Source organism: Raphanus sativus, chromosome 1 (assembly GCF_000801105.2).
Source record: "Raphanus sativus cultivar WK10039 chromosome 1, ASM80110v3, whole genome shotgun sequence".
NCBI classification, from domain to species: Eukaryota; Viridiplantae; Streptophyta; class Magnoliopsida; order Brassicales; family Brassicaceae; genus Raphanus; species Raphanus sativus.
The window spans coordinates 13,253,315-13,276,854 of NC_079511.1; the positions used below are offsets into that span (position 1 = coordinate 13,253,315).

The 23,540-nt window shown below is 31.7% G+C and overlaps 5 protein-coding genes across 6 annotated transcripts; 3 read left to right on the plus strand and 2 right to left on the minus strand.

The window, feature by feature from the left end:
• The first annotated feature begins 65 nt into the window (after positions 1-65).
• On the plus strand, positions 66-1,732 carry LOC108862916 (elongation factor 1-delta 1). Its single transcript, XM_018637220.2, has 7 exons — positions 66-208; positions 426-535; positions 625-741; positions 817-910; positions 991-1,111; positions 1,214-1,489; positions 1,584-1,732. Coding segments are annotated over exons 2-7 (693 nt in total). The 5' UTR covers positions 66-208; positions 426-452; the 3' UTR covers positions 1,586-1,732.
• A 772-nt stretch (positions 1,733-2,504) lies between these two features.
• On the plus strand, positions 2,505-4,040 carry LOC108857996 (elongation factor 1-delta 1). 2 transcript variants are annotated; one of them, XM_018631995.2, is made up of 6 exons: positions 2,505-2,640; positions 2,815-2,922; positions 3,026-3,142; positions 3,246-3,339; positions 3,433-3,556; positions 3,642-4,040. In XM_018631995.2, the coding sequence occupies exons 2-6, from the start codon at positions 2,840-2,842 to the stop codon at positions 3,917-3,919; spliced, it is 696 nt and encodes a 231-aa protein (XP_018487497.1). In that variant the 5' UTR covers positions 2,505-2,640; positions 2,815-2,839; the 3' UTR covers positions 3,920-4,040. The 2 variants fall into 2 exon arrangements, with proteins under 2 accessions (XP_018487497.1, XP_056841787.1); XM_056985807.1 differs by having other exon boundaries at positions 2,607-2,713.
• Positions 4,041-5,109: 1,069 nt separating this feature from the next.
• Positions 5,110-9,061, minus strand: LOC108860247 (uncharacterized). The gene is made up of 13 exons (XM_018634175.2): positions 8,684-9,061; positions 8,474-8,590; positions 8,333-8,397; positions 8,140-8,245; positions 7,972-8,043; positions 7,825-7,884; positions 7,591-7,723; positions 7,321-7,505; positions 6,960-7,144; positions 6,679-6,806; positions 6,315-6,577; positions 5,929-6,172; positions 5,110-5,834 (listed from the first exon to the last, which is right to left on the minus strand). Exons 1-13 carry the CDS (start codon positions 8,930-8,932, stop codon positions 5,242-5,244), a joined length of 2,400 nt encoding a protein of 799 aa, XP_018489677.1. The 5' UTR covers positions 8,933-9,061; the 3' UTR covers positions 5,110-5,241.
• Positions 9,062-10,937: 1,876 nt separating this feature from the next.
• LOC108856556 (uncharacterized) lies at positions 10,938-11,420 on the minus strand. The gene has a single exon (XM_018630391.2). It carries the CDS (start codon positions 11,320-11,322, stop codon positions 11,086-11,088), a length of 237 nt encoding a protein of 78 aa, XP_018485893.1. The 5' UTR covers positions 11,323-11,420; the 3' UTR covers positions 10,938-11,085.
• A 10,280-nt stretch (positions 11,421-21,700) lies between these two features.
• Positions 21,701-22,328, plus strand: LOC108856146 (uncharacterized). The gene has a single exon (XM_018629888.2). The coding sequence runs from the start codon at positions 21,763-21,765 to the stop codon at positions 22,057-22,059; it is 297 nt and encodes a 98-aa protein (XP_018485390.1). The 5' UTR covers positions 21,701-21,762; the 3' UTR covers positions 22,060-22,328.
• Positions 22,329-23,540: the final 1,212 nt, after the last annotated feature.

Here is a 23,540-nt window from a genome sequence, read left to right on the forward strand (position 1 = left end):
ATGAATTTGTATGTCCAGCACTTTGTTGCACAAACATATAGAATGGGCAGATAAGAAAACGAATAGTTCAAAAGGCTATGAATCAAAACAGGCCCAAAATAGGCCCACTACAAGAAAAAACCTAGAGATTAGATACATAAACTCCATAAGCACAACAACCACTCCTCCTCGCCTCCGTCGCTCATCTTCAAGTCTCCTTGTAACTCAGGTTTGTTCATCTCTTTCATCCTTAGTTATATCAGTTGTCCTTACCACACTTGTCAGGTTTTTTTGTCTCGATCTGAAAGTATATGTCACGTTGTAATAGTATTCATGGTATCAATCAAGCATAACCTTGTTTCTTATTGAATCGCTGTTTCATGTTACTTAATACTATAAAGTTTCGTATTTTTTGATCTGTTCTGATCTGCTTTGTATTTATTCAGTGAAAAGGTTCGAGCTTTTGGAGAATAATGGCTGCCTTCCCCAACCTTAACACTGAAGCTGGATTGAAGAAGCTCGATGAGCATCTTCTCACTCGCAGTTACATCACTGGGTAATGCTGTGAACATCTCTAAGAATAAGATCAGATCCTAAAGTCTCTACCTTTATCGTAACACTTAAGTCTCCTTTTTGTGTTAACAGGTACCAGGCTTCCAAGGATGATATCACTGTCTTTGCTGCTCTTGCAAAGCCACCAACCTCGCAGTTTGTGAACGCTTCTCGTTGGTACAACCACATCGATGCCCTCTTGAGGATCTCGTAAGTTCCTATCATTGTTTCCTACTTTTTTGTTTTGTTTGGACTCTTGTAATGTTTTGGTGTCTTTATTTACAGAGGTGTCTCTGCTGAGGGAAGTGGTGTCATTGTTGAGGGATCAGCCCCAGTTGCGGAAGAGACTATTGCTACTCCCCCTGCAGCTGATTCCAAGGTACTGGTCTCTGTTCTGTTTCATAATGTCTCCTGTGTTATTGTAAATCAGTGAGTCTGATGTGAATTTGTTAACTGTAGGATGCTGCGGATGAAGAGGATGATGATGATGTTGACCTTTTCGGAGAGGAGACCGAGGAGGAGAAGAAGGCTGCTGAAGAGAGAGCTGCTTCTGTAAAGGCATCCACAAAGAAGAAGGAATGTAAGTTTTGGTTTTGGTTTTGTTTTTTTACACTTGTGATTTAGTTACTTAAGATGGTACAACGTCTTGGGTTCTAATTGGTTTTGTATTTTTCTAAATTAGCTGGAAAGTCATCAGTTTTGATTGATATCAAGCCGTGGGATGATGAGACCGACATGAAGAAACTAGAGGAAGCTGTGAGATCCGTCCAGATGGAAGGTTTATTCTGGGGAGCATCCAAGCTTGTACCGGTTGGTTACGGTATCAAGAAGTTGCAGATCATGTGCACCATTGTTGACGACCTCGTCTCTGTTGACACCATGATTGAAGAGACGCTCACCGTCGAGCCAATCAATGAGTTTGTCCAGAGCTGTGACATTGTTGCTTTCAACAAAATCTGTGAGTTTCATGAATCCTTAACCTCGAATCCTTGAAAGCTGATGTTTTATCTGGTGGTAAGATGTATTAACTTATTGTTGAATCTTTAATGCAGGAGGATGGCTTTTTTTTCTGCTTTAAGGAAGCGCTCATGCAATCTGATTATTGTTTCCAAGTTTCTTGTGGACTCGTGTTTTTGATTTTGCTTTGGTTTGCCTTATCTCCTGTTTAATTTTGATATTTATGAAGAAGACAGTTTCGTTATCCTGCTTGAAGTTTCTTCTTTCCAACAAATGTCAAACTATTGATTTTGCTGAACTAGATACATATACACACCATAAATAAATAGAATTTTGGTATAGTAATGCATCAAAATTGTTTTATAAATACTTTTCAACAACAAAATGATGCTGTTAGAAAGACATTTGAACAAAGCTAACTGTTCAAAGCTTCAACAGAGCATCTAAGTCGTAGTAGTTATGAGTAGTAGCTTGAAGTGTTTTTAAGTTTTTGTCATGGCACCTTTAAAATGGTGATTTATCTGCAACAATGATTTCGCGGTCAGTAAAGATAAATTCGCAATCTAAATTGTTTTTGTTTCTTATGTATCCGCAGAAACACATGAAAACCTAGTTTAAACACATGATTACACATTGTGTTATTTATCAGTCAGTCAATCAGTTTAATCTATGTCGTTCAAAAAGAAGTAAAAAAAAAAAGATCAGACAACGACATCATGATTAATCTCTTTAAAAACTATTTCTTCGTAACAAAAGGAAAGATCCCCAGTAAAAAAATCCCAAAAAGAACACAATGAAAACTATTCCTATCTTTTTATTTATAACCGTGGGTAATCTACGACCAAGATCAACCGACTAGTTCGCAGGATCCATGTCTTCTTACCATTTAAAGTAGTTCGGGTGGTTACCAGAGATCGAAGCAAGATTTTGTAGTATTGGATTTTTATGTTCCTCAAGCTCCACGGGACTACCATTGGTTTTTTCCTGGCCTTTTAATAAGATATTTTCCTATTTGTAATTTATTTTGTTGTACAAGAGTTTCCTTTTTTTGCATGTATTAGAACTTTTGTATAAATTATTAAATACCTAGAGGTGAAGAGAAATAACACACAACATTCATTACCTCGATCGATATTACACCTTGTATCTCAGGTTTGTTGTTGTTTTCTTCAGTTTATTTAGTTTGATAAATCGGCCTTATTGATTAGGAACCCTAGATCAAAGGGTATTCTTCCTTTCCTTCAGTTATGTCCTAGTAACTTGTTCTTTCTAATGCATCGTTAGGGTTTTAATAGTTGATATGTTTTTTTCTGCTTTATATATCAGTGAAAAGGTTTGCGCTTCAGAAATAATGACGGCTAAACCCGAGCTTAATTCTGATGCTGGATTGAAGAAGCTTGACGATTATCTTCTCACTCGCAGTTACCTTACAGGGTAAGTTGTCTACATTATAATATGAATAGATCATAAATCTCTTAACCTTTTTCGAACAATAAAAGTAACAACTAGTTTCCTATTTGTCTATGTTTTTACACAGGTACAAGGCTTCAAAAGATGACCGCACCATATTTGTGTGTCTTTCAGATCCCCCATCTTCACAGTATGTGAACTCATCTCGCTGGTACAACCACATTGCTGCCCTCTTGCGGACCTCGTAAGCTCTTATCATTGTTTTCTATTGTTTATCAGATGTTCTTTGTTTGGATTCTTCTAATAATTTTATTTCCTTATAACTAATTGTGTCTCTCTATTTATAGTGGTATCTCTGATGAAAGAAGTGATGTCATTGTTGAGGGATCATCCTCAATCACAGAAGTGGCTGTTTCTACTCCCAATGCAGCTGACTCTAAGGTACTCTATATTGTTTTTATTTATTTTTCTTATAATGTCTTTTTATAGTTTTTAGATGAGAAAGATTGATCATAGATATGTGCATAATTGTAGGATGGTGATAGTAATGAAGAAGAAGAAGATGATGTTGACCTTTTCGGAGAGGAGATGGAAGAGGAAAAGAAGACAGATGAAGAGAGAGCAGTTTCTGTCAAGGCATCTACAAAGAAGAAGGAATGTAAGTTTGGTTTTGTCTTTATACTTGTGATTTACTTAAGATGGTATGTCTTGCATTCTAATTGATTTATGTTTTTCTTTATTAGCTGGGAAGTCATCAGTTTTGATTGACATCAAGCCTTGGGATGATGAAACTGACATGAAGAAGCTAGAGGAAGCTGTGAGATCCATTCAGATGGAAGGACTATTCTGGGGAGCATCAAAGCTTGTCCCGGTTGGTTACGGTATCAAGAAGTTGCAGATCATGTGCACCATAGTTGACGACCTTGTGTCTGTTGACACCATGATAGAAGAGCAGCTGACGGTCGAGCCAATCAATGAGTACGTCCAGAGTTGTGACATTGTTGCATTCAACAAGATTTGAAAGAAGTCTCTGTGTTTTATGGAGTCTGGTTCTTATTCTATATTTTAGTTTTGCCAAGTTTCTTGTAGACTACTATTGCTTTTGCATTATTTTTCATGAAGAGCGACAATTCAGGTTTCAACTTGCCATCTTATCTCAAATACAAGTTGAAGTTACTATACTAGCAATCAAGGTTCTAAAAAATCAATATAGGAGGCACCTAGGCAGTAAATCACTCTAACTAAACAATTTGTTTTTAATAATCTGAATTAAATAGTTCAAATTGGTTTAAATTATCTTAAACTGATTTAAGTTGGTCTAAATTGGTATAAATCTATATAAATTGATTAACTGAAATTATACTAGTTTTAACATCAATTTGTTTATAAACAAGTGATGATCTTTTTTCTCTCCAATTTCATTTTTTTCAAAGTATTTATATTAAAAGTATATCTATCTTTCCAATGTTTCATCAAAATAAATTTATAATTAAACATATACTCTTTAATATATATATATATATATATATATATATATATATATATATAATCCGAATAAGATAATAAATAAATAAATAAATAAATAAAGAATTCGTTAATGTTTAAACTCCAGAATAATTGGGCGTATATGCTAATCTTCTATAGAATGCATAACTACCACTTAGCAATTTATTTAAATATATATCCCAAGGAAGTAACAAACTTTGTGTTCCAAAAGAAAAAGAAAACTGATCTTAAAGGTGTTTGATGTCTTTGAGCCTGTTCCCCTATTCTAAATGAACCACCTTTATTTTTCATCTTCCTCGGGCTATTGGGTCGATGGTGTGTTTGTGGTAAGCAACTTTCTTCAAGAAGAAGGGTCACATAGCCCTGGATATCCTTTAATGATCTGAGATAGAATAAGAGTTAAGTCAACAGGGTGACTTATTCTTAAGAAAGAGAGGCTGAGAGTGTAGAGATGGACTAACTTTTGAAAGCAGGAATCTATTCTGCTTCAAAAAATGGTTTTAAGGTGTCAAATCTCAAGCTTAGACCAAGAATTCTTAAAGGTTATCTCAAATGAACCAGTGAAGAGAGATTGTAACTCAAAATAAAGATAAGACAAGAGAGATATGGTGAGAAGAAAAGAGATGTCTCCACAGAAAGGTTGAAAAGTTATGTAAAGATGAGGTGAGCTTGGTAGCTTGCAAGCAGAGGAATTCATTACACACGGAACTCTAAGAAAATTTGAATTCTGAAGTTGGGAAACTATTCAATGAAAGTATCTTCAAAAGTAAAGAAAATCATGATCAAAACTTTGAACTTAGAAAAAAAGAAAGAAAAAGAGATTTGTGAACTCTTGCATTAAGATTCAATATCAGAATCAGAAGAGAGATAATCATCTGCCTTGAGACTTGGAATAGAATCATCATCAGATTCATCCAATGACTCTCGCTTCTTATCAACTACTGCTTCCTCCATGAGACTATCCTTAACCGCTACACCCTCTCCCTCTTGAGTCTCGCTCACTACTTCTTGATACACTTCTTCCGGAGCCATGTCATCTTTCTCTGAAACATGTCCTAGAGATTCCTTATGTGATTCAGGAACATCAGCTATTTGAACATTCTCTGATCCAACAATATTTGTATGACCTGGGCCACTCAGAGAATCCACAGTAGCTATATCGTTCCCACGTTTCAATCTTTTAGCCTCTTGGAGAGGTAAAGTCGAGTCAACGTTCCTCTGAATCTCGTTGTTAGAGGGAACAACATCCACGTTTGCCGCCCATCCCTTGAATAGAAGATCATCACCAACGCGAGAATTGCTTTCCGGGAATTGGTCCCTAAGTGATGGGAGACCGTCGAGTGGAAGTGCCCTTGGATGTATAACAACTTCAAGGGACATGAGAGCGTGAGCACAGAATCCAGCAACTTCCATCTCTCCCTGAGACTTGCCTGTACAAAATCCATATATATATGCATCAAATATTTACAGTTTCTTAAGCTTGGTTTTAACTTTTTTTAACTCATGCCAACAATATTTAGTTACCTGTTTGGAAAAGCTCAAGCCCTTCAGCTAAGAATGCAGGGCGTGCTCGTGATGGAGAGACGAGGGATGACAAAAAGGCTCGGAGTGCTGCAAGCTGAAACTCTACCAGATCCCCAGTGGACTTATCAGGTAAATAATGGTAGGTTTCAGCATTGGCCCATCTTCCTTGACAAGCATTACTCGCTGTCATCATTAGAAGCTTGTCGACACCTTCTCTCCAGCTATCCGATCCCAATGCACCACCCTGAAACCAGAAAGAAAAGTTATACATGGTCTGACTATTGAGTAGAAGATTCAAGTAATTACGCCATAGAGTCCAACTTTCCTACTAAGTTGAAACACTGCCAATAAAAACCGGATTTGATAGATAAGTTAAAAGAGCTTACAGTTGTGAGAAGAGTTTCTAGTGCCTCCAGAGCTGCTATCTTCAATGAGATTGGGCTGATAGAGTGATTGTGAGGGACTCCCACTTCAATAGCAGCATTCTCTGCCTCGGTTCCTGAATTTGTTGAATGCTTTCTTTTTTTACCGCCAGGCTTGACAACAGCTCTGTTTGTGCTGGAAACGACATCAGATCCTTCTACGGTTTTCGGGTCTAGATCCACAGAGGCATTAGAGACAACTTCATTTGCCAGTTGCATTGCAACTCCTGGTCAAAGAAGTATGTTATTAGCAGAAGTGATCTTTATTTTCATCACCTCAACCTGAGAAATGAAAATGCAAAGCAAAGGGAAGATCTTGTGACTTTACCTAGACCCATGGATTTGAGCAAGGTTTTAGTGATTGTGTATAGCTTTATCCTCAGTTCTGGCAATACACATTTCTTGAAGTAACTACTAACAAGTCTCACAACAGATGCAGCATATGGTAAAAGTTGGCTGCAAAAATGAATCATCACAAGGATCTTGTTTAGTTCCTAAGGCACAGAACATTATATATATATATATATATATATATAGTTTTGGCCAATAGATGTAACAAACCAGATTAGCTAGAAATAACAGCTTCAGCTACTAGAGAGAGCGGTTTACCTACGGATACTCTTTATGGTAGCACGCAAGAGTTCCAGAGCCAAAGAATGCAAAATGGGAAGTTCTGCACAAACCAATTCTTGTTGGATACCTGTCATGAAAGGTAGCATGGCACTTGGTAGAGAGCCGTTCACAGCCAGCACTCGCTTAACGAGGGATAGTAACGAGGCAACTGGAATGCTAAGCTGAAAAAGAAAGAAAGAATATTAGGATCTTTCAGAAGCAAATAGAGTTACAGAGTAGCTAGCACACATCAAGAGAGAGAGAGAGCAGTAAGGAGTCAGCTGAGCAGCAATCCAAACTTTGGACACCGCATAAGCAGAAAGCTCACTCTCTCCAGAATAAGAAGAAACCGCACTACCTTGCATTTGTAGGAGCTAGTTAGCATGACTGAGCTGCAGTACATAAGTGCAGAAACTCTGGATACAATCAACTGTTCAGAGTTCCATGCTGCATCATCCAAACTCCCATTTTGACCTCCCAAGGGCAAAGGAGCGTCTTTTCCAGGAGGAGCCAATCGTTGCATTGCTTTTCCCCCTGTTGTTTCTGCAATACATGCCACACCATGTTCTATCAGACAACACTAACAAACAAACAAAAGAAAGAAAGAAAAAGGAAATTAAGGAATTACCTTCTTCTAGACCTTGAAAAAAGTTACTTAGATGTACGTTTATAGATATCAACAGCTTCTGCATCATCAAGGACCAGCTGGCAGTATCTCCTTTATTAGCTTTGGGGAGCAATGCTAGAAAGTGGGCACATTTCTAAAGGTTGACATAGAAAGAAAGAAGTGGACATTGTTATTACTTCCTTGCTTTGTTGATGGAAAATAATGAATCAGAGAAGTGTATAAAACGATGAATACCTTTAACATTCTAGAACTGGTTTTCGCAGAAAATATTTTAGAGGCAATAGCTGCTTCAACCTGCAAAGGAATATCATTTCAAACAAACTCATTAATACCAAAACACCAGAGAGAAAGTACATTTGAGAGAAGCGAAGAGAGCCCAACCTGATCATAACTACTGTGAAAGGCAGCAGGAAACAAGACAACAATTGTACTCAGCAGATGGAGAATGGCTTCCTGCACATCCAATAAACAATTTAAACTGAGGGATTCTAGTAATCAATATTAGAAAGAGAAACTCAAGTTCCCTTCTTAAACATTTGGCACACTCACCCATAGTGCTTCTGAAGAATCTTCTTCCAATAGTTTAATGATTGGCAAGATAACTTTAGCAGCGTGTGAAACCGCTTCTTTCTTCGTATTTGCAAATCTAGACAGCCTGATACCATTACATAACATAACCTAAACTTTTCAGTGTCAACAATTACAGGTTTCTAATCAAACTATAAAACTTTTTCTTACAGACCTTGTAAGGAGATCAGAGATTGAAGTACATGAAGCCACTCGAACAATTCTAGAACTTTCTGGATTCTGCTTGAAACAAAAAAAAACATTAGAAGATTGAACAAACCTCAACATAGAGCAAGCAAGTAAGCCATACACATACCTTAACATGTGAGAGTAAAGTGTTGAACCAAACAGAGAAAGAAGTAAAGAATCGCCCCGAGCTGCATTCTTGACAAGTCACTCCCATCAAAACGATACCCACCCAGGATTTATCTGCCTATATCAATTAAATAAAAAACAAAATCCATCGTTTTAAATACCAAAGTCTCAAACTTTCTCTTTCAATACGATTTAAGACAAGATGTGGTACCATGTCTGAAGAAACCAGAGCCAGTAACCTCTCAACCCATTCATCAACAGCTGATTTGGACTTAGATTGAAGCTTCTGGTCCTCGGATAAGAGGTTGTGGGTGGAGATAGTGGAGACAACCTTGGAGAGTGATTGGAAGTTGACGAGAGGCTGCTTCTCGTTGGGGACATGTTCGGACAGCAGGTTTCTGAGAATCTTAGGCTTTAGTCTAATGTCGCACATGTCGTCGAAACGCTCAAACGACGCCATTGAAGATGTGAGGATCGGGAGACTGAGAAAGGGTTTATGGAGATTAGGGTTTATCAACTGAAGCGGCTTCAGTTTGCTATAGATTGGTAGGCTTATTTTGAAGACTTCGGCATAAATGTTTTTTCTTAAGGGCAAAATGTGAAGAAAACCCTAAACTACAATAAAATAGCAAGAAAGGCCAGGATCTGTTAGAATGATAAACAAAAACCCCTAGATTTAACTAGAAGTAAAGGTCCAAACCAATGTTTTGAAAACCAATCCGGACACTGAACCGGATGATTTACCGAGTCATTAGATTATTGGATCGATCGCGGATGAAATACAAATTAATAAATGAATTAATTTTATTATATAATAATATATTAGTTAAAAATAAAAATATTGAAATAAATTTAATATTTTTAAATATTTTTTAAAACATAAAATAACACTCCTTATGTTCCTAATTAGATGATGTTTTAGTACAAAACACACAGATTAAAAAAATATTATTTATATTCAAAACACTTGATTAGAGAAAAAAAAGTAATGCTACTCATAGAGGGAACACAAAAAGCCATAATAAATCAATAGTATTTTATTAGTTTTACCTTAAAAATCTCAAAACTTCATTTAACTTGAAACAAATTTTTCTTTCTAAAACTTCAACTAATTAAGAACAAAGGGAATAGTTTGGATATGTATATATCTTATGCTTAAAAACATTTAGAAAATACTTAACTTCACTTTTATATTTTTATTTTCATTTGATGTATAAAATGTCAAAAAATAGTTTAGAGTATTTTAAAAAATTGTGACTAGCTAAGAGTTATTATATCTAGAAAAATCAAGAATTAAATTTATGGATAAAAATTTCAGCTCCGTGTGAATAATCATTCGTGAATCGGCAAAGAATAGAAAACATTGTAAAATTTAGAACTTTGAACACGTAAAACCCACTAGTAGGGATTAGTAATAAACAAAAAATCAAAAAGAGAGATACAAAATTGGTAAAGATCGGCATAGGAAGAGAAGATGGTAAAAGAAAAACTGAAAGAAACCTAACTTTTTAATTGGAAATTTATAATATAAAACATAATCTAAAAATATAATTAAAAACTTTAAAAAATATAAAAATTATTTATTGGTTCAACCAGTGGTTCAGCTGGTACATGATTTCATGTTTTGATGGATTTTTGCGGATTTTTAAATTTTTGGGTTTTTCACAAAACCCAAACCGAATTTATATTGAGTCACCGTGTTTACCGGTTCAACCGCGGATCCGGGTCGTATTTCAAAACACTTATCCAAACTCTTTTGTAGTGGACGAGATACCCCGTTCGGTTTTTGTTCAGGTTTATTCGGATTTCATTTATTTATGGTTAAAAATTTCAGCTCTATTCAAATATTAGTAAATTTGGATTCGGTTCAAATTTTTGTGGGCACAATTTGGTTTGGATCTTTGATATTTAGAGAATAAGAACCAGTTTTGAACCAAAATATTTCAGATATCAGAATATATCAGATTTATATACTTGAATACATTAATTATATTTAGATTTAATATCCAAAATATCCAAATATAAGATGTTCAAAATACTTTATATATATACACACATATAAACAGTAAAAATTAATTTTTATAATAGTTAAACAATAATCAAATCACCAAAATACTTGAAATATATATTGATTCGCCATCCAAATATTCAAAACAAACCCGTAAAGATTTGAAGTCTTTAATTCCAAAAATCTAAAATTCTAATAGATTCGAATTCAAACCCGAACGGCTATATGAATATCTATCCCTAATCAAAGCTATGTGAAACAGAGAACGGAAGAAGAATCTTAATACATTCCAATTTTTTCCTTGTGAATAAAATAAGCATTCAACCGATAAAAAATTTCAAGTTTTGTAATCAGAAACAGTCTTAATTAAGGCACAGCCAAGATACTTCTTTTGGTTGTGAAACCAAGAAGAACATACTGTAGTTTTAATAAACTTTTGACATGATTAATTCAGTGATTATATAGAAGCGGAAAAATTTTGATATAACATTTACATAAACAAAGCATCAACACATGATTGACACCAGACTTCCATATATAACTGAAATATTACAAGAGAACTGAAAAACACCATTCTTCAATAGCTTTGTGGTGAAAATTAAACATCAAGGGCACTTGCAGCTTCCGTACAATAGAAAAGAGGTTGCCGGAAATACCACAAGAGAATCCATCGCAGTGTCAGCGCTAGAACGATTTTCCTCTGGTGCTGTCTCTTCCTCAAGTATCATCTCGAGGGTTGTGGCAGAGATGAGGCGGCGCGGTCGTGAGGCTATGGCACGGTGCGGGGTCAATGCGGAGAATGGAGTCATAGGTTGAGGTCCGAGATTCTTCTGGTCAACCATTTTTATGGAAGGGTTTTGCGTTCCTTGCTCTGAACTAAAGAGTTAGAACTTAAGAGGAGTGAAGGTGTTTGTTTTTGTGTGTTGAAATGGTGAATTTGAAGATGGTTTTCTGTGTGTTTATATAGGAGTTGCATAGACAAGATTGTCCTCAACTATTCTTGTGGGAACTTGTATTATTTGATTAGAGAGTAGTGTTAATAGCGGAATAGTAAAATGAAATATTCCACATACTAGTTTAAAAACAAAAATATAGTTTTACTACATTAATTGACGTTTTAATAGTTTTACTTTGTAAATGACGTCAAAACTGAAAACATGGGTGGGCAATAAATCATCATTACATACTTGATAAATCTTCTACAGAATTCTTTACTTCTTTAAAGATCGGTAAATTTGTTTGTTAATTACGTGAACAAAGTGGGACTATTTTTTTTAGTGACAACTTGTTCTATTTTTTATGACATTAAAGGCTTTGAGTAGATATATATACTCAAATTTTTTAAGTTTTAGCTAGTCCCTTGAATTTACAATGAAACTCCGTCAGATCTATTTACAACTTGTTCTATTCACTTGAGATGAGTGGATAAAGAATGCATTTGCTTAAAATCGAATCGACGTCCGAAGCTATAAGGACAAGAGTGTAGATATCAGTAGAAACTTTATGAATTTAATGCATGTTTTCATACATGCATCAAAGACTTTTCAAAACTATCAGCTAACCTCTTTCTTCTTCCTTCTTCCAAAACCCAAAAGCCAAATAGTGATCGTGTTGGGTCATGCTTACGGTATACATAATTATCAAAGAAACCAAATAAAGTTAAACAAGAGACCGATGGCTACAATACAAGGTTCGCCCTTTTTACGCCTTTAATGCTGTTTCATTTTCAGAATCTTATCTTGTGAGCAAGGGACCCTCCAGTTATAGGAAAGAAATTAAAAGAACTTTGGTGTTTTCTGCAAAATCTTTATCTCGATTCCGGCAAAAATTGATGGCAAAAAGGTTTTAAACTGTACCTTTCGTTTACCTGTGGACTCTGCCGTGTCTCTGACGTCAAATGTGAGAATGGTCCGTCTATAACACTGGCGGCTTATGGTATCCTCTTCAGCATTGAGATAAGGTCACAAATACGTGTATATCCAGTATCCAGATACATATATACTGATAAAGATAGAAATTTTGTAAACCAAAATAAAACTAAGCTCAAGCATATATGATATATCAGCTACTCAGATAGTTAGCGCGGTCCTTAACTACACACTAACATTTTATTAGCATTTGCGAAATATTAGAACTAATATAGTCCCTAGATAGTGAACTTGTACTTCCTAATAAACCAAAACCAGAAGCTAGTAGTCTAGTCAGCTTAAGATAAATTATACGGCAAACTTCTCAAAAGACCATAAGTTTTCTTTTGAACAAAAAACACATAAGAAGGAAAATGACCAAAATAGAATTCACTAAAGAATTAATGACAACTAGGTTTTGATCCGCGCAAGCGTGCGTGTGTTTGTTTTCAGTTTTATATACTTATATATTAATTTTAGATCATTAGTTGTATTTTTAACGGTAATCATATATTTAAATGTTTATATAACTATTTCAAATACAATAAATTTATAGTTTACATGTTATAATTAATCAATTGTTTAAAACTGTCACATGTATTTGTCGTTTCTTATTATACATTTATCTTATTGTATTTGCATTTCTTTATAGAATAAACTAATATATGTATTAAACAACATATTCAAAATTCTTTTGTATAAAATTTATGCTCATTTTTACATGCCAACCTTCAACTCTGAATTTTCTATTAGTAATATTTTCTTACATTTATTCATTTTAGATAATATATTATTATATATACAAAAGTCTAAGATATGTCAGTTTTTATACATGTATTATATAGTTTAAAATGTTAAGTCGTTATCTCATCGTATTATATTTTTAGCATAAATATTTATATTTATGAAAATAAAATTATTAATTTATCAACTTAACATAAATTAATCATATTTAGTTCAATATAATAATTTTATTTTAACATGAATTATTCTAATAAATAGAATAAAATAAGATTATTTTTTATTTTTCATTTTATAAATAATAACTGAATATATATTAATGTATAATAATAGTTCATTGCTAATTACAAAATTAGTTGAAATATTTACATAAACGTTTTGAAAATTATGACATTGTTAAAATATTTTTCAACAGATTTGTTAAAATAAATATTTATATTGAAAATTAATAAATATCATGATGAAAATATCATATTATTAGATTTAATGAAACACATGTTAACTTTTATACGTGTATTATATAGTTTTTTTAATGTTAACCCGGTTTACCAACATATTATATTTTGAACATAAATACTTAAGAAAAAAAAAATAATTTATCATATTTAACTCGATATAATGATTTTCTCTTACAGTGATTGATTATGATTTTAAAAGATTTGTTAGAATTTTTAAAATATATATTTATATTTAAAATGAAAAGATATCAAAAGATATTATGATTAAAGTAGTTAAAAGATTCTATATATTATTAGTCTTAATAAAATACATTTCATAAAAATTAAAGGATGATCCAAATTAAAGAAATCACACACATGAAAGAAGTCATGAATTCTGTTTTAATATATAAGATTATACAATTACTTTATGGTGGATGAAAATTGAAATTAAAACAAAAAGTTAAATATTACATTATACTTTGTAAATAAAACATGATATCAACTTATATTTTTCAAGGGTTAACACTACAAGAAACAAGACTTAGTGTATCATTTATAGATTTTGTTAATATCATTTTTCTGATTGACACAAATGAATTTACATCAACAATTTAAGTGGCTCCGAAAATGATAACTCTAATACTTTATAACAACTATGGGATGATTGATTCCGCTGTAACTGTTGAAAATTTACCGTAAGATTTAGGTTATAGAATTTTTTGATTTAGATTTAAGTGATGTAACTTTAAAATTTATCGTTACAACAATATATTTTCTATAACAAAAAATGGAGTTTTAAAAAATAAGGTTGTTACAACCATTTTTCTATTTTTTATGTAGCTTTAAAAACCAATATAAAGCATTATTGGTGATTTTAAGGGTTGTAGGTAAAAATTAAAACTAAAATCACCTTCGACAACCCAACCAATCACATCCTATAACGAATAATGCAATTACTTTCATCATTTATCACAACTGATGTGAATATATATCATAGATGCTAAAATATCTGTCATTCAGAATAAATGATATTAATATTTTTTCAGTTGTAATAATTGATATTAAATACTTATATCAACTATTTTAATTGATATATATATATATATATATATATATATATATAAATGATCCTAAACTTAATATCAGATTTTATAAATGACTGTAAAATTGTATTTCGTGGCAAATAAGTCGAAACAAATTTATGGCTATTTTAAAAAGAAAAAATTTTAAATAGATAAAAATAAATCAAATTTTATTTATAATTTAAATTAAATCATTTACACAACTAAATTAAAAGTGACCTAATCTAAACCATAAAATGGTAGAAACCTAATCTAAACACCCTCTGCTCACGACCTGCCGAATGCTGCTCACTTATCACCGCCTCTGCTCACGACCACCGCCTCTGCTCACGCCCACCCTTTAACCAAGAACCAAAATAATCAGATTGAAGTTAGAGAGAGTGAGGGAGAGAGGGATAGAGAAAGAGAGAATCTAAACTTAATTGTAACTGCTCACAGTGGGTTTTGTCAAGAGAAACATTTTGCTAAATTTTACTTTTCAATTCGGCAGAGAATACAAGACAGTATTTTTAGCTGTAAATTTTTTATCGGGAAATCGGCAAAAAAAACACTGAACTTTTCAGGAATTGCCAAAAGAAACCTGGACATCGTTAAATGTTGGTGTTAAGTGAAACGACGTCATTTTGAAATGAGATGAAACGACGTCATTTTTGATGATTTTTAAAATAAAATCAAGTCGACCACTGGGTTCGAACCCGGGTTATTTGAATCAAATGACAAGGTACTTTACCACTGGGCTAGTGGCTCAATCAAGGAAATTACTAACACATTTAATTATATTTGGTATTGATTGAATATAAAAAAATTATCTAAAAACTTAAAAAGATTTTTAAAATTCCTAAAAACTGAAAAATTAATTCCAAAAAAGAAAATTTTCATTTTTCGGATTATAAAAAAAATTTTAAAAAATCGAAAAAAATCGAAAAAAATTCCAAAAAGTTATAAATTCGTTTAAATCTGAAAACATATAATCAGAAAATAATAATAATAATAAATTATTTTTTTATAGTTTCTGATTCTATGTTTTCAGATTTGAAAATTTTTATCACTTTTTTGAATTTTGTTTTCGAATTATTTTATTTTTTCAATTTTTCTTTTAATAATTTGAAAAATGAAAATTTTATTTTTGGGCATTTTGAAAAAAAATAAAAAAATATTTTTTTTTATAGATTCGAATTTATTTTTATAATATTTTTTGCTATTTTAGTTTCTTTTTTATTTATTTTCAAAATTTTTAATCCTAAAATGAACTTTTTTTTTGAATTTGTTTTTAAAAATGAAAATTTTGGAAGATTTTTGATTTTTAAAGGAAAAATAAAATTTTATATTTAATTTCAGTTTCAAAATTAATTTTATAAAAAAAATCTTTATTTTTCAAATTTTTGAAATTTTAAAGACCTTTTAAATTTTTTAAGAATTTTTTATATTGAAAATCAATACCAAATAAAACTAAACGTGTTTATTCCTACATTGAATGAGCCACTAGACCAGTGGTAAAATACCTTGCTATTTGATCCAAATAATCTGGGTTCGAACCCCGGTGTGTACCAATTTTTATTTTCAAATCGTGTAAAATAAAACGACATCGTTTCACTTAACGCCAACAATTAACGCTGTCTTAACTCTCGTTTAACGGTATGCTAATTTGGTCAGTCAATCGTAAGTTTCTTAATAATCTAAATAAGTCGATAAAAGTTCAGTGGTAAAATACCTTGCTATTTGATCCAAATAATCTGGGTTCGAACCCCGGTGTGTACCATTTTTTATTTTCAAATCGTGTAAAATGAAACGACATCGTTTCACTTAACGCCAACAATTAACGCTGTCTTAACTCTCGTTTAACGGTATGCTAATTTGGTCAGTCAATCGTAAGTTTCTTAATAATCTAAATAAGTCGATAAAAGTTCAGGGTTTTATTGGCCAGACAAATGTACAGGTTTCTTTTGGCAATTCTTTAAAAGTTTAGTTTATTTTTGGACGATTTCCCATTTTTTATCTGCAATTTTTTATTAACAACACCTTCTTTTGTAGTTAAATCGATGCTAATCAAATATTTCAGTTATGTAATTGACGCAAATTTATACATTTGCGTTGGTTATCTATAAGTGATATAAATTAATATTGACTTGTGTCAATTTTATTTCAAGTGATGGTAATGAAGTTACTATTACCATCATCTATTTTAACTGATGTAAAATCACATATTTAGTGTAAATTTAATATAAAGGATTCAAAGTGGAGTAAGCTATTTTTGACACTTTATAAGTGATGCTATCTATCTTTGTTTTATGACAACAACAATTACTATTATCTAGTAACAGTTACTGACTCGTATAACTATGCTGGAATCAATGAACCAACATAAGCAAAGCAGAAGGAAATCTCTTGGTACCACGTGCAAGCTTATCTGTCATTGTATTATGTGTGTTTTGGTATATATGCTTTCTTGTAATGTAATAGCATTATGTTTATATATATGTTTTATATAACAATTTATTAATCTATTAATCCACGTTTCAACTATGGTCGATCTAGTGACCCGATGGCTTAGAGGAATCTGGTTCAGCATCCGAGTTGGGTTTAAATACATTGGATGTATCAATATAAATAAATATTTAATTAAATAAAAAATAATTTTTATTTATTTTGGAAAAACACTTTATTCGATTCCAAATTTTACTTTTCTTTCATATTTTTATAAATTTAAAAACAATATTTTAAAATTAAAAGATTCGCTTTGAAAACATTTTTAAAATTATTATTTTAACTTTTAAATCTTAATTATATATAGAACCCCACTCTCCCCTAATGTCTAGAACCCTATATGAATAAAATGTCCTTTTCCTCTTTAATAGAACATAGTTTGGCTATTTTAACATTGTGTGCTATAGTTGTGATAAAAAATAAAATTTAGAGCTATCCTAAGATATAAATTATATATCATGTGTTTGAGCTCCTATACTGAAAATAAGTTTAAAAACAATTTTTTTTCACTTTGTCAGCATAAAGATATTAACTAGGATTGGACATTTTATCTGTTAACTTTGATTCGATTCATTATTCGTTTCTATTTGATCCAAACAATTTAGGTATCCGTAAGTTTTCAAAGAAAAAAAAAATCAATATCTGTTAAAAAAACAAATCACAAATACTAAATATTTCAGAGTCAAATATTTGATCTGCTCCGACTTTTATACATATATATGTATACATACAATTAGATAACAGAAATTTAAATGTATTATTCTACTATTACTTTAACATATAAATTTATTAATTTTGTTTATAAAATTACTTATGAAAGTATTAAATTAATAAAGGAATATATGTTCTTTATAAAAACTGTATTTTCTCAAATTTTATGTTTTATAAGAGCATTTTTAATTTTTAAAAATCATGAAACATATATTTTCACTAATCTTTATTTATATTATGTTAAAGATATTTTTGAAGATAAAATTGTACGGCTTTTTCTAAATTTATTTTTGTTGAACAAAAGGGGTGAGACATCAGTAAATATTTACAAATATCTATAAATTTTCTGGATATACGGAAAATCAGATATTCATATTTTTCTGAAGCAAAGTAGATAAAAAATGGGATATCCATAAAATATTTGATTCGCGTCCACCCATAATATTTTTCTGATAACAAAGTGTCTTCACCTCACCGAGGTGGTTCAGATTAGAGATTTAAGCGACTAAAGACCTAACTTGCGCTTGTCACCATGTGGGTCACCGTGAATAGTCTTTGATCTCGGGCGCTGGCATTGCTGCATGTAAATTTTTTAGTGGCCGGGATTCGAACTCAAATGACAGAACTCACAGTCGTGAGCTCTTTACCACCAGAACTAGAAGCCCTGGTTACCACTCCTAATATTAAGTTGAACAGAAAAAAAATTGGAATGGATCATATATAAACCTAAATCGGTGGTGCAAAGTCAAAGAACAATCCTATAAGGCTACCAATACATGTATTAGTTGATTCGAGCTCTGAATAAAAATCCTCCTCTACATGTTCCATCAGAATTCTTTTGCTTTGAGAGTGTCTATACTGTTAAATTCAATGTTATACTTTTAACTAATAACTAGATTTTGACCCGCGCTTCAAAAGTGCGGATTTTTTATTATAAAATTCGAAATAAATTAATAGTTTAGAATGTTGTACATTATTTTGTTTCAAAAACGTATTATGTTGAAAAAGAATTTTTGTTTAAAACTATATAATTTTGAATTAATTTATTTGAGATTTTATATGTATACTTTTATATAACTCTCTTAAATATGAGATTCTACCGGATTCCAAAAGACAAAACTAAAACCGACCTGAAAAACACAAGTTCAGTTTAGATCCATGTTCCGAGCAAAGAACTTATTCTATAGTTTTGTTCTCATAGGTCTATGTTCGAATCTGGATCCTATTCGAAACCCGATTGGGTATCCAAAGTATCCGAATTATTTTGTGTATATTAGGTATATTTGGATATTTTAAATATATTTTTGGTATTACAGTTTTTTTTAGATTTTAGGTTTTCATTTATAGTTTCGGTTTCGGATAAAATTTGAATCCTCCGTATTGAAACATTTTATCTCGTTTATATCAAATGCATAATGGAATATTAAAGGATATTGGTACAGAGAAACTAACATATGAAATATTATATAGTTTAAATCATATGTTTAGAAAGTCACGATATCTTGTACATTAGTTTGATTAAAATAAATGTGGATTGCTAATTGTAATAGGATAATAGTTGTTGTTATAATTATCACCGGAAAACGTGGGTTGTTAAAATGTTGTAGGTTTTAAATTGTTGTTATAATAAGGTGTGTTATTATAATTGGTTCCACTTCTATATAATAGGCTAACTTAAAATTAAATAGGTGCAATAACTTTGTTTAAGTAGATTTTTTCAGAATGTTTCTGTTTTAATAGTATAGATAAAAAGATAAATATCATTGGAGTGTCGTACAATATATCTTTTGTGATCATGTTTAAAGAGACGATGTTAATTAATGTAAGTCAAATGATAATCTAGCCTATTCAGGTTTTCACTAGAGATGTGTACATTAGTACATATATATATATATATATATATATATATATATATATATATATATACCAAAAATAATGTACTCAGTATGTAGAAAGAAAAGTGCTGCGATTCATTGTTATGTTCGTCATGCATACGGCTTAATTATGTAACAAAATTAGGCCGATTGCTAGATTCCAAGATTTGTTCTTTTTACGCTTTTAATGCTGTTTCGTTCTCGGAATTGTACTTTGTGGTCAAGGGACCCTCCAAATTTAGAAAATAAAAAGAAGAATTTTGGTGTTTTCCGCAAAACCTTTGTCTCGAAACATTGATGGTAAAAAAACTTTAGAACTCTATTTTTTGGCGGTGGATTTTGCCGTGTCTCTGAAGGCAAACATGAGAGAGCTCCGTCAATCACAGTGGCGGTTCTTAGCATTCGTTGCCGTATAGAGAGATAGGGCCTCAAAAATACATTTGTATAATAAATTAGGTTGAAGCATTGAAAGTCAAAATAAAATTAAGCTCAAGCATATATCAGATAGATATGGCGTGGTCCTCATATCTATAGGGTGTTAATTACACGTGGTGTATAAAATGACCCACCATACCTTATTACATTTCCATATTGATACATCTTCCAATATCTAATTTGATATGGATCCGTATATTGACAAAAAGGAAAAAAAAAGCAGATCAGTATGTGTTTATATCATCTTTTGCATCATTGCATGGGGATATATGCTAATAATATGCATCACAAATTTGACGTAATTTAACTTTCCTTATGTGGTAAGATAGTCTCCCAAGTATATACGAAAGTAAACATAAATGTCCCACTCTACGTTCTCATCACTGCATCAGGATTTAACAAAGTTTTCAAAAGGTCGGCTTATAATTCTCACTTGCATCAGGATTTAACAATGTCTTCAAAAAGGTTGGGTTATACGTTCTCACTGCATCAGGAAATTGAGGTTCTTTCATATCGAGTTGAAGAGATTTTCTTGGTGTTGCCAATTTCTATTCTACCAGTATACTTTGAAGTGAGCTCGCTCTGGAGAGATGTGAAAGCTGGATTTGAAAACTCTGACCATACACATCTGGATTAATCTTTCAAAATAACAATGGAAAGATAAGTGACTGATTATCTAGTGGATCTTGTATGTATCTTGGCTCGAATATTTTCAGTTATACTAAACACCTTTTGTTTTTGGTTATAAATTAGATATTAAAAAGTTTTATTTGTTATCTCTTTTCCTCTTTAATTTCTCCTTTTTATCCGTAATTCTAAAATTATTAAGTGAGGACACTACACAAAAAATTTGATAGGAAAATACACACAAAACTAGTAGAAATATATTGTTTGAGAACACCACTGACTATATTATCAACAAAACATCTTGAAATTTCTTTTAATCACTTTGAATATATTAACAATTAACTTTGTAGAATCTACTCAAATTATAAAATGTTCTTAAAATTTAAAATGTAATACATATCCAAATAAATTAAATTAATTTATCCATTGTCGTCTTCCTTTCTCCTCCCTCGAATGCCCCCGGAATATCTACTTGTTTTTTGGTAATCAGTTTTTATAAAGCACTTCACACATCATTTTTTTGTGTGAAAATGACTATACACGAGTAACTCATTCTATTGTATATCATTAATAGCTTACTAGCTCTGATTAGTTCATTCTAGAAACATTAAAATAGACTACGAATAATCTTATCAACATGACGTTTTTCCTCCAAAACATCACCGGTTAGAGCCTATAGTTAAGCAGCACGTAAACTTAATTTATCGGTAAGACAACTCACGAATTAAGGGAGGTTGTGTTGTTTAACAATTCAGTGACAATACGAAAAAATACATATCATTTATCCAAGTCTCCGACGAGTATCCACCATAGGAAATAATTGTTAAAAAAATTCACTAAAAATAATTTTATTTTACAAAGTCAAGAAAACAAAGCGAGACATTGTCCTTACTATAAAAACCCCTCTCAAACTCGGTCCATCTATTCACTCATCACCTATCTCTTTCATTTTCCAATTCACAAAACTCTTCTGCAACCATTATGGCGAGCTCACGACTAGCGAGATTCATAACGGAGGTTGCGCCACCGCAGTTTGTCACGGTGATGCGGCGAAGAACGGCGAAGGTTCTCGACACGATCAAGGAGGAAGAAAGAGAAGTTGGGACCGATCATTCCATATTTTCTTCTTCTTTGACTTCCAAAATCTCACCGTTTACTTCACCTTGTCCTTCTTCTTCCTCCTCCTCTTCTGTTTCGGCTTCAGCTTCGTCACGTGCGGGTTCGACTAGTTTTCCGGTGACGGAAAATAGAAGCTCTTTTTCGGTTTTCAAGAACTGAATAAATTTCATCGTATCATGAGCCTTTTAGATGTGTATGTTTGTATGCTTTTGTTGTCGTCAGACTCTGACGTGTGTGTGTGTGTGCCTCTAGAATTTGATTTCCCGGTAAGCTCCGGTGATTCGGATGATCGGAGTGTTTTTTCCTTAACGGGTTTGTCAAACCCAGATCAGCATCCGAATCAGGTTGACCCGATTCTGTATAATCGTGTAATCGATATGTGGAAGGGACTTTGTTCAACGTCGTTTTCAGTGTGTTGTTTAATGAAAGTGGTGCCCAGAATCAGTAATTTCAGTACATTGTATAATTTACTTGATGAAAAGTCTATATAAAAATCAAGACTACCCCAAATTCAAGGTATTGATGGTGTTTAAGGCAAGAACCTGAGAAAATGGTTTGTTCCTATCCTACACGAGAGACTTATAATGATCTATACATTTCTCCTAGAGGAATAAAGTTCGTGTGTGTGTTAAGTATATCTTAAATCTATCTTATTAAATCAGAAACATTACAATTCTTCTAGGTGGATTTTAAAAGTGGACCTCATATATTTAAATTAAATGTCTTATTTCTTATATATAATACGTACCATAGTCTAACTTTGCATTGATATATTTCCTTAAATACAATTCCTCTGTTTGTCCATATTCCATATATGGTTCATATTTATTACATGTCGATTTAAATAAAATAGATTTATTTGTACGAATAAAGAATACTAAAAATATGAATCGTACTAGAATTACCCTATACAATTCATTTTAAATCGATCAGTATGCTTTCATTGGCCATATTGATTTTATTTGTACGAATAACATTAATTAGATAATTCATAGACACATACATAAAGATATGACTATTCTTTAACTACGTTGGGCCTAATCTACTTTCTAAAACAAATAACACATAGCTTTATATATTGTATAGAATATAGTAGTATTGTATAGTATATACATATACAATAATACTAAAACAAACCAAACTGAAATATAATATATATCGACAAAATGCTTTGAACCATTACACACAAAATATATTTGACCTCAGAGATAAAATTTACTTTGAAGTTATATAATAATTATTTTTAAAAATTAAACTTCGTAATGTACATAAAAAACATAAGTTTTATATCAAATTTTGTGTTACAATAAAAAGACACAACTCGCTGCAAAGTGTTATTTTTATATACGAAAGACAGTTTTGATATTGTTCTTTAAACACAAAATTGAATTATACAAACTCGATACTACATAAAACTAAACAATATAGAATACATTTTAAAAATAAAATCCGTGCGGGTGCGCATGGCCTTTTACGAAAAATCGTAGATATGTTTATATAATATATAAATATATTATGATACACATATTTTCTTATAAATAATACTCCAATATAAATTTTGTATGATAAATGTTGAAAATACAAAATATATAGCACTATATATTTTAAATAATATATAAAAAAATCTACTTTACGTTATC

Excerpts from the sequence above, each read along its gene's own strand:
- LOC108860247 (XM_018634175.2), bottom strand. The coding sequence starts at position 8,932 with ATGGCGTCGTTTGAGCGTTTCGACGACATGTGCGACATTAGACTAAAG. Across the intron at positions 8,398-8,473 it reads CTTTACTCTCACATGTTAAG|AATCCAGAAAGTTCTAGAAT; the intron begins GTATGTGTATGG and ends TGTTTCAAGCAG. Across the intron at positions 7,724-7,824 it reads CCAGTTCTAGAATGTTAAAG|AAATGTGCCCACTTTCTAGC; the intron begins GTATTCATCGTT and ends GTCAACCTTTAG.
- LOC108862916 (XM_018637220.2), top strand. The coding sequence starts at position 453 with ATGGCTGCCTTCCCCAACCTTAACACTGAAGCTGGATTGAAGAAGCTC. Across the intron at positions 911-990 it reads CCCCTGCAGCTGATTCCAAG|GATGCTGCGGATGAAGAGGA; the intron begins GTACTGGTCTCT and ends TGTTAACTGTAG. Across the intron at positions 1,112-1,213 it reads ATCCACAAAGAAGAAGGAAT|CTGGAAAGTCATCAGTTTTG; the intron begins GTAAGTTTTGGT and ends TTTCTAAATTAG.
- LOC108856146 (XM_018629888.2), top strand. The coding sequence starts at position 21,763 with ATGGCGAGCTCACGACTAGCGAGATTCATAACGGAGGTTGCGCCACCG.
- LOC108856556 (XM_018630391.2), bottom strand. The coding sequence starts at position 11,322 with ATGGTTGACCAGAAGAATCTCGGACCTCAACCTATGACTCCATTCTCC.
- LOC108857996 (XM_018631995.2), top strand. The coding sequence starts at position 2,840 with ATGACGGCTAAACCCGAGCTTAATTCTGATGCTGGATTGAAGAAGCTT. Across the intron at positions 2,923-3,025 it reads ACTCGCAGTTACCTTACAGG|GTACAAGGCTTCAAAAGATG; the intron begins GTAAGTTGTCTA and ends GTTTTTACACAG. Across the intron at positions 3,557-3,641 it reads ATCTACAAAGAAGAAGGAAT|CTGGGAAGTCATCAGTTTTG; the intron begins GTAAGTTTGGTT and ends TTTCTTTATTAG.